Source organism: Aulonocara sp. 'chitande type north' Nkhata Bay, linkage group LG18, assembly GCF_057382095.1.
Source record: "Aulonocara sp. 'chitande type north' Nkhata Bay isolate Kocher_YH1m ecotype deep benthic linkage group LG18, A_spYH_male_GT1.1, whole genome shotgun sequence".
Taxonomy (NCBI): domain Eukaryota; kingdom Metazoa; phylum Chordata; class Actinopteri; order Cichliformes; family Cichlidae; genus Aulonocara; species Aulonocara sp. 'chitande type north' Nkhata Bay.
In genome coordinates this window covers 31,274,775-31,290,704 of record NC_141361.1, presented here as the reverse complement: position 1 = coordinate 31,290,704, position 15,930 = coordinate 31,274,775, and the positions used below count along the sequence as shown (strand labels likewise).

The window sequence follows — 15,930 nt, the reverse complement described above, 5'->3', positions numbered from 1 at the left end:
ACTGGCTGTTTACAAAATCAGTCACTACATATTCCCTGTAACCTGGGGTGGTTAGGATAATATAAAGAACTTAATATTGTGTCAAAAAAACTGCAATTACAAGTGCATTTTAATAAACCAACACATAACCCCAAATAATACCAGCAGCAAAGTGATTGTAGATTTACCTCTTTTTCTTTTAGATAGAGGGAACAAAAATATGGAGATCTTTCTTACCAAGGGTGACGTGTAACTTGTTTTTTTTAAGTTATTCAATTTTGTTTCGTTTTACAGTCATGCTGTGCAAACATTCAAACAACAAAAACTTAAAATGAACGGCGCTAAGAGTATTTGGTAAGAGTACGTGGTTATAAGTAAGTAAGTAAAATAAGTAAAATTTTATTTATATAGCACATTTCTAGATAGACATCACAAAGTGCTTTACAGATATAACAGATTAAAAGACAAAAAACAAACAAAGTTAACAAAAAGCAATTTTAAAAAGATAAGTTTTTAGCTGTTTTTTAAAAGTAATCAATGAATCCAATGAGTTCCAAAGTCGAGCGGCCACAGTAGCAAAAGCTCTATCACCCCTAGTTTTCAGTCTCGTATACTGAATGACAAGTAGGCCCTGACTACTCGACCTCAGAGACCTACTAGGGGCATAGGGCTGCAAAAGTTCAATAATATATGGTGGTGCTTGTTGTCGAAGAGCCTTAAAAGTTAAAACCAAAATCTTAAAATGGACTCTAGATTCGACAGGAAGCCAATGTAACTGCTTAAGCAACGGTGTTATATGTGAATATTTAGAAACTTTCGTCAGAAGTCTTGCTGCAGCATTCTGAACGATCTGCAGACGCTCCAAGGAACCTTTGTTTAAACAAGTAAACAGGGAATTGCAATAGTCCAATCGTGATGAAATAAAAGCATGAATAACAATCTCGAGTTCGGTATAGGATATTATAGAGCTCAATTTAGAGATATTTCTTAAATGATAAAAGCAGGACCGAACAAGAGATTTAACATGACTATCTAACGTAAGAGCAGGATCAAGGATAATCCCTAAGTTCCTGACAGATGGTTTTACAAACGCTGAAAGAGGACCAAGAGCATTTATTATACTGGGTCTATGTCTATCTGGGGCACATAAGAGGACTTCGGTTTTGTTATCATTTAGTTGGAGGAAGTTTTCAGCCATCCAGCCTTTAATGGTTTCCAAGCACACATTTAAAAGCTGCAGCTTAGAAACCTCCTCCGGCTTAAAAGATATATAGAGTTGGATATCGTCCGCATAACAATGGTAACAAATATCCTCAAAAGGGCTCAGAATGTGCTGGAGAGGGAGTAAATAGACTAAAAACAGTAATGGCCCCAGCACAGAGCCTTTTGGCACACCAAAAGACAGAGACGCAGAAGATGATCTATACTTAGAAACTGCCACAGAGGAAAATCGGTCAGAGAGATACGAGGAGAACCATTTCAATGCAGTCCCAGAGACACCGACCCAGTATTTCAACCTGTTAAGTAAGATAAAATGGTCAACAGTATCAAAAGCCGCCGTAAGATCCAACATTAAGAGAACAGAACAATTTCCTGCATCACTTTGTAACAGAATATCATTAGAAACTCTAAGAAGGGCTGTTTCGGTGGAATGGACTTTACGAAAGCCCGATTGAAATTTGTCGAAAATACTATAATTATCTAAGACTGCTGTAAGCTGCTTAGCCACGATCTTCTCTAAAATCTTAGCGATTACCGGAATTTTTGAAATTGGTCTATAATTGCTAGGGAGAGATGGGTCCAGCATAGGCTTTTTTAACAAAGGATGAATAACAGCAGTTTTAAAATAGGCAGGGACTATGCCCGAAGCCAAGGAGGTGTTAATTATAGTAAGAATGCAAGGACCAGTAGAGTAAAAAACATTTTTAAATAATGATGCAGGTAACACATCAAGAGAGCAAGTGGATAATTTTGTTGCACTGACTATTTTTTCCAACTCTGGTAGTGAAACAGGTGAAAAACCTTCTAAAACGACAGGCCGAGCTGGCGTGGGAGCAGACAGCGCAGATGCTGAAAAGGACAAGTTTTTCCTTATGTTACTGATTTTTTCTAAAAAGAAATCAAGAAAAGTTTCACAATCTTCAACAGAGGAGATAATGGCGGCAGGTGAAGCAGGAGTAATAATATTAGTAATAGTATCAAATAAAACTTTAGGATTACCTCTGCTCTTTGTAACCAACTGAGAAAAGTAAGCAGCCCTTGCAACTCTAATAGCACTGTTAAAGGAGGCTAAAAGATCCTTTAAATAGAGGAGATGAACATTTAAGTGCGTTTTCCTCCATAACCGCTCGGCTTTACGACAATTTCGTTTTATAAGACGAATGTTGTCATTTAACCAGGGTACAGACTTAGAAACAAGCACAGGTCTCATTTTAATCGGACAGATTTCATCTAAGATCGAAAGACAATGATAATTGAATAGATCTATAGAAAACTCAACATCGTTTTGTGGGGATAATGTTAATTTAAAAGCATCAGAGAACTTCTGTGCTGTGGAGGGGTTTATAGTACGGGAAATGACTGTCCGATGAACAGGAGACATAGGCTTGCAAAAAGACATATTAAAAAAGACACAATAATGGTCAGAAATAAAAATGTCCTTAGAACAAATAAAATCAATATTCAGACCCAAAGAAAAGACAAGGTCCAATGTATGGCCTTTGTTGTGTGTGGGGCCAGATAAGATAAGATAAGATAAGATAACCTTTATTAGTCCCACACGTGGGAAATTTGTTTTGTCACAGCAGGAAGTGGAGAGTGCAAAAGTTATGAGGCAAAAATTAGAATACAATAAGAATAAATACAGTACACAACTGTACAGAATAGAATAAAATACTATATACAGTAGAATAAAATAAAATAAATATACAATAAGATAAAAATAGAATACAAATACATGTTGGATAAAATGAAAAGAGTCCATAATGCTGGTAAAACCCCTAGCAAAGGGGTCGGACTCATCATCGACATGTATATTAAAATCTCCCACAAGAAGCAATTTAGACAACCTCATAGTAGAGGACAGAAAATCACTAAACTCAGCTAAGAACGAGCTGTTTGGGCCAGGAGGGCGATAAACCAGTGCACAGTGAAAAGGATCCTTCTTTCCGATTTTGATGAGCTGCAGCTCAAAAGACAGAAAGTGTCCAACTTTCACTGCACGGCAGTCTAAACGGCTCCGAAATGCCACCGCGAGGCCTCCTCCACGACCAGATCCTCGAGGCTGGCTAATGACAGAGAAGCCGTTTGGGCACATTTCAATAGTAGACGAATAATCCGAACCCCGTTGCCAGGTCTCAGTCAAAAACAGGAAGTCCAGATTTTTAGAAACAATGAAATCGTTAAGCACAAACGATTTATTCGCCAAAGATCGGGCATTAAAGAGCGCCATAGACAGCGGGGTGAAAACATTGTTGTTGGTAGAAGCTCGAGTTTCTCGAGCTAAAGGGCGTAAATTCCCGAGATCAGAGCCTTCATGTTCATATATTCCACTCACCGAGGGGATAAAAAACCAGTCAGCAGAAGAGTCTGGATGAACCCTTCTGAGATAACACGAGAGCCAGGCCTCTCCATATAGCTGTCATGTGCGTAGGCAACAGAAAACGCCCGACATCGCTTTCTAATCAGCCCCCGCCGCCAAAGGAGCCTAAGCTTCACCTGGATGCCTGATCTCTTTCCTCTTCTTCTCCGTAGTCTACGGGGAACGCTGAAAGCGTTGGCCGAAGATTCAGTCACAGGCAGAGGGTGGAAGGTACCAGAGGAATGCGGGAAAAAGAGTGGAGAATGGAAAGTCCCACAAAAGGAAGAGGAAAAAACATCTTTGGCCGTCATTGACGAACGGATGGATAATAGCGTCAGACGGTCGTAGACCAAGGCAGCCAGAACATCATTAAAACAGTTAAAAAACAGCAGAGTAGAGAGAAAAAACACAACAATAGAGCGAAAACAGCTACACCCGACAGCGGCAAAGCCAAACACAGGCGCCATCATGCCGGAGAGTTTTATTGTTAGCAACAAAACAGAACAGTTGTGGAATTGAAGTAAACATACGTATTAGTATGTATTACTCTACTTTCAAGGACCCTTTGAGACAAGACCAAAGATAAGATGTTTGGTCATAATGCAAAGCGCCACATTTGTCTAAAAACAAACACACAAACACAGAATATCAGCACAAATACCTCATCCCAATTATCAAACACGGTGGTGGAGGGGTGATGATTTGGGATTGATTTGCAGCTGCAGGACCTGGGCACGTACCAGTCACTGAGGCAACTATGAACTACTCTGTATACCAAAGTACTCCAGAGTCAAATGTAGGCCAACTCTGACAGCTAAACTGGGTCTGTCAAGGTTCTGGGTCATTTGACATGGTATTTGTGGTTTTTGGGCTTTCAGGTTTTGTTTATTTAAATAATCTATTCGACTCATGGTTTGATTCATGTATTTTCAGTGTATTTAGTCTAATTCATAGATGCTTTAGAGTCTATTTCCTTCATCAGGGTTCCCATCCTCTTGTGTCGACCTCATTCACGTGTGTGTTTTCCCTGTTTAGTTATCTCACTTCCTGCTTTATTTTGATAGCTGTGCTTTGCTTTTGCTCTGTGATTTAGTTCAGCTGTCTTTATGTTTCCAATACTTTATAGTTTTCAGTTCCTTTTTGGACTTTTTGTTTCATCCCTTTTTTGTGGATTATCTGCCAACAGCCTTAATAAATGGTTCTCTTTTTGTTAATTCCTTCCTGCATTCTGAGTCTGAGTGTTTGGATCCACATTCTACAACTCGTGATGGGATCATGCATCAGGACAAAAGAATCTCAGTGTGGAAAAAGCCTGGACCTCAACTTGATTGAACTGCTGGGACCTTAAGAGAGCTGTGCATAAACAGATGTTCATAAATCGTAAGGAACTGAAACGATCTCGTACAGAAGAATGGGACGCAATTACTCTGCAATAATGTGAGAGACTGAGAAAGTCATGCAGAAAATGACTGCTAAACATGGTCCTGCAGGGTATTGAATCATGGGGTTCAGAAAGTCCTGTGAAAACTTTCCTTTTCACATGACTGAATGCACTGAAGTACTTGGTTACGTTTAGACACTATAATGTTTTGGTAAGGTTTAGGAAAAAAACAAAAAAAACATCCAAACCACCCTGTGATTAAAGGACAGAGTGCTACAATAATTCTGCAAGTTGAAAAATGACGCTTAAAGGGCTTTTATTTCAAGGGGTCTCCCAGAAGTGTTACAATCAAGTGACAGATCAAACTTAGTACTGTCTAGACTCGTTTCACGCACAAACACAAAACACATCTTATGCGTAATTTTGGGAATGCCAACAGCTCTGGAATAACAGCAGTATTTGACACCTTGAGAATGGGAACGGGCTGAGATCTCTCTGTCTATTATTTCACCAGTCAGGCATCTTTCTCAAGGACAAAAACAGCTTGGCCCCTGGGTTGTAGTTTTGGCAGTCCTGCGCTACATACTACCATACTTCATCAGTCATCTTACACAACCTCGTCTCTCCCTCACTCTATTTTTTAATGCCTGTTGGCTCATTGCTGTTTGAAGAACTTTGTTTGCCCTCGAATCCATTTCCTCCATGGGGATTAATAAAGTGAACAGAGCTGAACTGAGTTGACATTGAGGAGACAGATGAAACTGTTTTCTGCAAGACACTGAGCAGTGATGGCTCCAAAGGACAGGAGGAGCAAGTGTAGGCACGCAGTTATAAGCAAAACTGGGTTAAGTGCTCGTAATGAGGAGTTAATGCCATCTGATGAGCAGTGTGGCGGAGCTCCTGCAGGTGCGCACGACTGGGGCAGAGTTTATTGTGAACAAAGGCATGTCTTCAATCTTCATTTCTTGATGTAATGCATTACACTCAGCAACACCTTCACATATTGCAGTGCAGACACATACTTCATACTGCAGTTCTCTTCATTACTTGCCGCAACAAAGAGAACTAGATAATGCCGAGAAAAGCATAAAAGATTCCTATGAAGAAACTGGGCAGATTCACCGCCTTCCAGCTCAGCATCTGATTTCTCACAATGTGTGATGCTAATCAGGTGTTCTTTATCCTGAATGAAGAACACTGAGAGAAAGCCTTCTTCATCAATTCCAATTAGGGACTAAATAAGTTAACAAATTAACCAGATTTTTCAATGTGTAGATTTTTGTGCTTAAGCTTCATAAAACATTTATCATATAAAGTTATTTATTATGTGGCATGATTATGATCTGCACATTGGTCTCTGGTACTACATAGCTCCTCTCCTCCCTCTATGAAAACACACTAGCTAACTCATTCATATTAAAAAGCAAAAGAGGACTAAGGAGGAAGAAAACAGCAGCTGTAATTCTCATCTTCAGGAGGAGTTCAGCTAAAATTAACCCCCTGCTTGCTTTATCTTTGTTCTTGTGTTAGAGAGCAATGGCACCTGGTACAGTACATACAAATTACATAAGACTTTATTTTTTTACTCTTGGTTGAACTCACAAGCGCCAACATTACATTAGTGAACTCAACAAAGGCATCTATTTGCATGCAGGTTTACTTCCGAGGAAAAATGAATACAAAAAAACACTGTGCGGGATGCGAGGACAGCCAGACCAGCCCTAAAGCATGATGGGCTTTCAGTTAATTAGATCAATTAGCAAACAGCTGTGGTGGAAAACAGCATCAATAGACATAAATCTGTTACAACAGCAAAACCTCTGTCTAAATACTGGGTAGGGCCCCCTTGTGCTGCAAACACAGCCATCTGGGGGTGTTCTGTATTATCTTGCTCCACTTTGGACTCTTTGTCATGTTCCTCAAGTCGCTCCTAAGCATCCGCAAACAATGGCGACGGATCCTTTGGGTTTCCGAGCATCAGACCTATTCGGAATGAATGCTTTGATCGTTAGCATTTACTTTGTTTAGTGTTTTAATCTTCTGGTGTAACGGACAAAGAATATAGGGTGGCCCTGAGAGGTCAAACACACTGCGACTTAAGAAAACACCAGCAAACAGGAAAAAAAGCTGGAACAACTCTCACAGCAGGAGTGTTTTTGGGGGAAACAGCAGCGTGAGGGAATAGCCGTGGAAGTGACTGAAGGCAAAACACGGGAAAGACCGCATTGATTCACGCTTAAAAGAAGCAGAAGATTCTTCTGTGCTGGGAGGGAGAAAAAGATGCAGATAATGTATGTTTTGATTTAATATTATCATCACTTCCCAAGCTGGTTGCAGTGTGTTTGATCTTTCAGGGCCACCGTAAGAATAGTCAAAAACGATATATATTTGGCTTTAAAGACTCAAAACTTTGTTTTCTCTCATGGTGACCCATGATCAAAGATGATGGTGCTTGGGTGCATTTAGAACAACTCATTTACAGACAATCAGGACAAATCAGAGACTTGGGTCTGTCTTAAAAAAACTCTAGTGAAAAGCAGGCGTACTTATCTGCTACTTTGCCGTTTTGTTTTGATGCATTCTGCATTCATTTGTTATTTCTGGGTTGCTTTTAACTGCTTTATTGATTATCCAGTTTTCACAATTTTATCTAAAATTAGTCACTTCTTATTTTAATTTTTTTTGCATACATTGTTTCAATATATAGTTGATTTTCTTTACTGTGTTCTTTTTAAAATGTTATGTTGCTGTAGATTGTTTTCAGAAAAAAGCACTTTGTGGAGGTGCCATGTAAATAAAGACTACTGTTTGTTCCAAAATGTCAATATGTGTAATTTAAGTAAGGCCCGCTGGCAAGATAACTGATGCGCTGCAATGCTAGAATGACCACAGGCAGTCTGCTTCAGGAACATTATTGGTGAATCCACACAGAAAGCACCGTGGAGAAGTTGCAGTATTATTTCACCATTTGTCTGTTCCATAAGTATGAAAAACATTTTTAATGCGAGCACACACACACACACACACACACACACACACACACACACACACACATACACACACGCAGAGTCATAGAGCACCTAGCTCTGAAATAGTACTTGTGGCACAGAAAGCACTGATGAAAAAATGTTCAGCAAACCACAGAACGTTACTCAAACTCTACCTTAATGTTCATCTGCACCAGAGGAAGCCCTGGGAGAGAATTTCAGTGGGTGTTCTGATTAAACTTACAGAGTTAAAGCATGCATGTGTGTGTGTAAGCAACATTATGTTGTAGCGCTATGACATCAATTAAATTAAATAATTTAATTTATGTCAATTAAATATGACATATTTAATTTCTCCGTGTGTGAGAATCTTGTGTCTGTGCAGGTTTCCCTCAGTGATTGATACCTCAGATTTGATCTTGTTGTCTCCAAAGCAGAGGTGCTGGAGGTAAGCAGCAGCATTGGATTGAACTGATGGGAACTGATGTTGCAACATCTGGATCACCTCTGGCAGCTCTGGATCCCTCCAGCCAAACTCCCTACAGAGCGACACAGAGAGAGAGAGAAAATATAGTATGCTTTGATGAATGCAGAGATAGAGATGTGTGTGCGGAGCTGAACCTGTTAGCCTGCCTCCCTACTGTGACCCTGATTTAAAATGCTTACCGGAGAAGGAAGAAAGAAAGACAGAGAGACAGAAAGAGAAGCATAATAAGTTGGAATAAATCAAAAGAAAAAAGGGGGGGAAAAAAACGACACATTAAATAAACAGAGATTTCTGTTCTGTTTCAGTGATCTACAATAACTGTTTATTTAGGGTGAAATTATTCAGCACAATATTAAAAAAGATGCGCGTCACCAGGTGACTGTTTCCAAGTGACAGTTCACTAAAGGCCTGCCAATTTAGGTTTGGGACATAAGCACAGGCTGAATGATTTGACCTTTACCACAACAAGTGAGGAACCTAAATGTCATACATAAATTAAATGCTTACCTCGGTTATGCAAATTAGTAAATATGAGATCATTAGTGTGTGAATGTAAAATGTAAACTATGTTTAAAGGTAAAATAAAGCACTGGTAAACGGTGTTCTATTATTTTTGTCAACATATTCTTCACTTTTCCACACATGACTTACAGAGTATTCTGTAGCGTCACAGTCAGACATGTAGGCCTCCTTTGTGGAACACGTGAAAAATCAAATGCTAAAAAAACCAAAGAACAAACCTCTACTGAGAACTGTGGAAGCCATCTGCAGTTTCAGGCATCTCCAGGTTTGTGGAATTATCTGATAAATAATTATTCCTTTGAGGCACAGCCCATCCAACAAATCTGTATGGTTTATGGATGCAGCTTGCTAATCAAGCTTGCTTAGCATTAGCTAATGATTAAACACTCATCTAAATATCAGAACTGGCTCAAAAGAACCAAATAAAACGGTTATATGGCTGTTAATATCAGCATGCTGATAACCAAAACAAAAATTATTCCTGGCGTTTTTATTGATGTTTAGAATTGTACTGTGTAGAAAACACAACTAAAAATGAAGGTCTCATTCTTTTCTTATCAGAGCCGGATCAATAGAGGATTTTAAGACCTATATTGGAATTTCTTGATTTGAAAATCTCATATTTAAATATATTGGCCGATATTTTTAACATCACAACAGGCTCTATTCTAATATTTCTTATGTGTAGTTGTTTTTTTACTCATTCACGCTCTGGCCAAGTCAGCTTGGATCAGCTGGTTGTTGAGTTTATTACGTTCCAAGCACGTGCGTCACAAACTATATAACATCAACAGTCAGAACATGGTAAAAGGCTGTTCCTCTCCGATAAGGAAAGAAGTGCTTTTAAGAAAAAAGATATGAAATGAAAAAAAATATACAGTTGATTTAATAGTTCTATGTTGCTTTTTTGAAAACATAACCCTATCAAATAAGCCCAAGGACTTGCAGGCTGCGTGCATGCATACATTTTTAATGTGACTTGCTGTCGTTTTCAGACAAAGAAGTCATTTTTTTTAACTCAATGCTTTAATTTGGCTGTAAAGAAATGTCTACGGTTTCTCCCTCCTCTAGAATCCAGGCCCTCACTAACAGCGAAGGCCGGGCACTGTTAGTTGTCTATAAAATCCATCTCAGTGAATGGAGTTGGCAAACTCACTGCAGTGAATGTGGTGCATTTTCTGGCTGCCCATTGTGCTAGATCAATATACATTTTATCCTGTGGACTCCAAAAGCACTGCTAAGGTCTAATGAACACAGTCAAACATTTAGAGATATGTCATAAAGCAAACACAGGGATACAAAAACCGCAGCCTAACAAATGCAAGATGTTGCAAAACGCACCGCCTTTGCTTCTAAAGTAACCTGACGTTCATCCTTTCATTTTGTGCATCTTCTCTGGGTATAACAAAGAGAAGCAAGTTAAGTCATAAATCAAAAACACATGAACTTCGAAACTTTCCAGTTTTTTTTATAGAATGTAAAACAGAAATTCCCAAAGAGCGTCCATTCGGTGTATTGTGGTACAATCCACTATGGCTTCTATTGTGCAATGAGAATACTGAGCAGCTACTGAGCCCCTATAAGAGCTTCTTCCTTCTGTGGTGATAAGTCCTTACTTTAATTTCCCCCAGCTACCCTGGCTTTAGCGTCCAACCAGAGGTCTACTAGTGCTCTTGCCTAAAAGGCGTGCTTATACACACAGACAAACACACACACACACACACACACACACACACACACACACACACACACACACACACACACACACACAGAAACACAATAAGCTCACTAACCCTACACATACATGTGGGGGGTGCTGGCACGAAAGTAGAAACACAGATTAACGTGAGAAAGATGTGATGTGAAAGAATAAAGCCGCGGCGAGGGAATCAGAGGACTGGATGGATTGTGGACAGGGAGGCGTGGTTTATCGATGTAGGCCAACAAAAGCATCGCAGTTCCTTGACAGCAGCGGTTTCTTGGGACCAACTAAGGCAGGCGCCGGCTCTTTGTTTGGTGCAAACTTTTAGTCCCACAGCGGGATTTAATATTCTTGGGATTTGGGAGGAGGAGCCGATGCTTCCCGGATACTAATTTCTACCATCATCTTTCGCCATATGCTCTGCTGTGTTTGATAGAGTCCACCTGCTGTTTCTTCTTTTAAACCTGCACCTTTCTACTCTTTGATTTGAAGCTTTCTGACAGTCATGAGAAGTTTAAGGCTGCATGCCTTTCTATTTCTCTTTGATGTATCTCTTTCTTGATGCTGCAACAACCCGCTGAGATAATTTCAGTTCTGGCTAATCTAATGTAAACATTTGCGCACAAACACTTGCAGGTTTACACACACATGCACTTATCGCCGGGTGCCGTGGGGTCAGCGTGCAGCTTAGGGCAGCATTAGTCAAGACACACAATGCAGCGTACAACTAATGCCGGCAAACGAACACACACGCATACACGCTCATTGACTTGCATGCACGCCCAACCATCAAAGGCAGTGCAGAAGAGCCAGGATTAGAAAGCTTTTGTCTCGAAGTTTCATAATGACCCAATGGGATAAACTCAGTGTTTGAAAAATGGGGAAAATGGAGAGAGAATCATTTCAAAGGTTATTTGTTTCCCTGCGCTCTTTAAATTCCAACAGTTTTCTCTCTTTCGTTTAAATCGATTGTGTGAATGGCTTTCTGTTTCTTTTATGGCTTCCCTCCACACGAAGAATCCTGCTGTTACTAACATACGGTAGCAATAAATACGATTAAAGATTACATAACCTTGAGTAGGTTAACTGGCTGATAAGAAGCTCCTGTCATGTGTGTATGTTTATGTTTTTATGAGGTGGTGGGACGTCTGCACATATGAAGCTTCTAGAATAATCAGTAAAGATCGCTTCTTACATCAGACAGATTAGTTATGTAAACTGATGAAATGGCAAAAAACAATAACATAAGTGCAATTGTCTGTGAAGGTTCTCAGTCATCCAGGTCATCGTAGTCAACTGCAATTGATTACAGAGACGATAAGAGAGCTGAGATTTAACTATAGAAGTACATTTACTGTAAATGTGCTGCACTATACTTCTGTTTTACAGGACAACAATGTTATATTTACACTGATCAGACATAATATGATGATAACTGACAGGTGAAGTGAATAACACTGATTATCTCTTCATCTTGGAGCCTTGTTAGTTTGAAATATTAGGAAGCAAGTAAACATTTTGAACATTCCCAAGGAACCAAATTGTGAAGGCAAGATGACTGGGTCGAAAGCTGCAGCTCTTGTGGGGTGATCTATCAGAAACCAAAGAAGGAACAGTGGTGAACCAGCGACATGGTCATGCATGGACAAGGATTACTGATGCTCGAAGGCTGACCCGCGTAGTCCGATCCACCAGACGAGCTGCTGAAGCTCAAAATGCTGAAAACTTGAACGCTAATTCTGATAGAAAGGTGTCAGAATACACAAGACTTAAAGGATCTGTTGCTAACATCTTGGTGCAGATACCACAACACATCTACTGTCCACGCCTCGATGGGTCAGGGTGGTCAAAATGTTATGCCTGGTCGGTGTACTTTAATCAAAAACCAAGTAAACCAAGAGGACCGAGTCTAAGGGTTATCATCTAGGAACTATAGTTTTAAAGTACACCGATAACAAAGAATTTTGTTAATTCTTAGATTTTTTTCAAATTTTGCTGAAGTTTCTCTTCCACGTGACTGTTGCGTTTCTCCACTCTGTAACCAACTCGTGTTTGTGAATGTATTCTTGGTCCTTCTTTGAGTTACTCCCAGATTGATTTGGAAGTTTAGTGCTTCATGTGGCTCTGTGTTTTTATTCCACTCTGTTGTTTTCCCTCCCCTTGCTAGTACCTGTCTGACTTTACCTGTTCCTTCCTTCCTAGTTTGTATTTAGTCTGTGGCCTTTTCTCATTTTCCTCCTCGTCTCCTTTGTCATCCTGTCTGTGACCTGGAAATCCATTACAAAATGTCTCAATTTCTAAAATAAATCTGGAGGAGAGAAGGTAGAGGAGTCTTTCAGGAGGAGCTATAATCAAGGATGGGCAAGTGTTGTTAAATCCAGCGTACCCAAGACTAGGGGAACGCAGCTAAAATATGAAACCATCCTTGTTATTCATATGTTTTTTCAGTTTTTTAAGATCATCAGATTTTCTGCCCTTCACTGTTTCTCTGTGTGCAATTTAAAAAGGGGATAACACCTTGTCACATTGTTATACAACAAAACTATCTATGATGCAGTTGTGTCAGATGTCATGTTTAACACTTTAAAATAATGGCTCAATGTCCCATTTGGCATCTTTTTCATTCTAAACGATATTTAGTCCAATAAAAAAATATATTTCCATGAGATAATCTGATGGGATCCTCTGATGCGATCGGATTAATAGAAAGTGGTGAATGTCTAAATAGAAGACAAGTTTTGAAAGTATATCCCATGACTGTATACTGAATGTGTGTATGTATCCATTTTTCCTGCTCAACTTTGAGGACAAAATGTTCCCTTGTTATCACAGTGTTATTCACTTCACCTGTCAGTGTCATAATGTCAAAACAAATTAAGGCAAAAGAAATTAGCATATAGATGTTCCTATTCGCGGTGCACCTGTGGATGTATGAGCAGCTATCACTGAATTATTTGTAAACTTAAAAACATCTTCTTCCTCCGGCAAGTTCTGGATTTATAAGGAAAATCCTTTTCATGTAATATCTAACAGGATTTATAGGCTATTATCCTTCATTGAAATATGAGATAATAATGTCCTAACAAAATTACCGCTAAGCTAAATCTAAAAGTATGAGCATGCTTTGCCACTGTGTGAGCTGACTCAGTTGTGACACCAGAATCGGGTGCACTTTGTGATGGTAACTGCAAGAGTTGGGTGTTTTAATTGCCTCCAGGTGCTAACTTCCTGACATGCACCCAAATACATTCAGTGCTTTTCTCGATGTAGAGCAAAAAAGGTTATCCACTCAGCTCATACATTTTAACCATTTTAGTGACAACGAGAGCCGTGGATACCATAATAAGCTACACAAGAGGTCCGTCGGCACAGATGTTTGAAGGACTTAACATGTGCACCGGTGAAACAATTTCACTTATATTACTCCATCAAAACACATAGATGTTGCTTGCACATCAGTGGACGAACAATAAGCATTACCTGAAGGTAAAGTGGCACTCTACCACAATAACTCTAAATAGATTTTTTATCATGCTGTGATCTCTTAAATCCACGGTCTTCTTTTAAGTTTGTATCTTACATTATCTCCCTTTCTAAAATCCAGGTAGCAAGAATAGGCATGCCACTACTGAGACACACAAATGTGACACAATAAACACTTATCCCTTAAACAAGGGGACAAGGTTCAGTGGGTGTAATCCTGCAGGCTCAGAAAATGTGACAGACACACACACACACACACACACACACACACGCACACACACACACACACAGAAAGAAGACACAACTGTGTGAATAAATTTTGACATAACAGGAATTGGCCAGAAATGTACATAAATACATCATAAAAAGAAAGGAATACACACACACACACGCACACACCAGAGTCTAGAATAAGGCCAGAGAGACAAAAGTGGTGCATCCATCACAGCAGATCAAACTCAACCCAAGGCTAGAGGCGCGATGCTCTGCGGAGTTGTGCACACATACAGTGAAAAACAGCTGTACAATAAATATTCATCTTTGTTTCTCTAGTATAAAACTTTTACGAGACTTAAGTGACTCTTAGTATCATTTAGTATGAGTTCACAAGCAATGTAAGGGACACTTGATCTGGACTTATTTATTAGTATTATGTTGCAAGAGAAAAATGCAAGGAGCCACTGATAATAAACTATAGTGTGAGACACACGAGACGTATAGAAACACAAACATGCATTTATTCTATATGGGACTACAAGACAATCTCCCTAAGTGCAAACTGAAGCCATTGTGAAAGAACTACAATTCATTGGAAGCTTGCTGAGTCAGTCCTCTGAGACAAAATGAGCAAAAATAAATAATAAATGACAGAAAAAGAGCTAATATTTCCTTTTATAACAATGACACCAAGCAGCAGCCTCCAGGACTAAATAAATGTTGTAACGGCTGTAATTCCTCAAATGACCACCTGAGGCTAAATCTAAAAGCCAGTCAATTCCCATAGACTCCCATGTAAAGAAAGCCCAACTTAACGGCATTAACAAGCATGTTCAAAATTTCTAAATATAGCTTTGGCCTAAATAGATAGTTTGTATCTTCATAAATCCTTCATCTGGATAATGGCAAAAGCTTAAAGTTAAGGGTGTGGTTACTCTGACTGACTCTTGTGCTGAAACAGGGAGCTATAATTGGTGGCCATCTGCTAGGACTCACTTTCAGTAATTCAAGTCCCTGAACTAGCTTAAAGCACCTTAAAGCGACTGTTGTTGTGATTTGGAGTTATATAAATACAACTGAACTGAACTGGAGCTATCCTCAGTGTTTCAGCTGTTGGAGCCCTTGGGATCATTTTAATTACAATTATCTGACAAATTCTGTGATTTGCTATTTGCTACAATATGTCCAGTTCGTGCTTCAGTTTTGGTATTTTATTAGTCTGTAACTTAGGACTAATTAGCAGACATCCATGTCAAGTTGCTGGATGCTTGCTTAAGCTTGCTAGTGTTAGCTGATAATGATAATTTAGCACTCCTCCTTGCTAGTCAAATGTGGGAACTCTAGCACAAATAATAATAATAATCCGGTTGTTCAGTCTGACGTCACTAGCCGTGTCTGGACCTAAACTCCGCTGCAGGTCCATATATCAAACGATCACTATTGCATTACTGAGAGTTGAAAAACTGTCTAAAGTCTTTCATCTTTAATAAAATGATCAGCGTTCTGCTCTACCAGGTGTAACAATTGAGTTTAACATCCAGGCATCCATGAAAACGGAATTTATGACATTTAACGGAGTTAGAAGTTAGCAGG

General features: G+C 39.4%; 1 protein-coding gene across 9 annotated transcripts in view; it reads right to left on the bottom strand.

The window, feature by feature from the left end:
• The window catches only part of ctnnd2b (catenin (cadherin-associated protein), delta 2b), a 227,297-nt gene that overhangs the window by 53,074 nt on the left and 158,293 nt on the right, over positions 1-15,930 (bottom strand). For all 9 annotated transcript variants that reach the window (XM_086273574.1, XM_086273576.1, XM_086273577.1 and 6 more), the window contains one exon: positions 8,334-8,466. In XM_086273574.1, the coding sequence (XP_086129700.1) occupies positions 8,334-8,466 (133 nt within the window). The remainder of the gene's footprint in view (positions 1-8,333; positions 8,467-15,930) is intronic.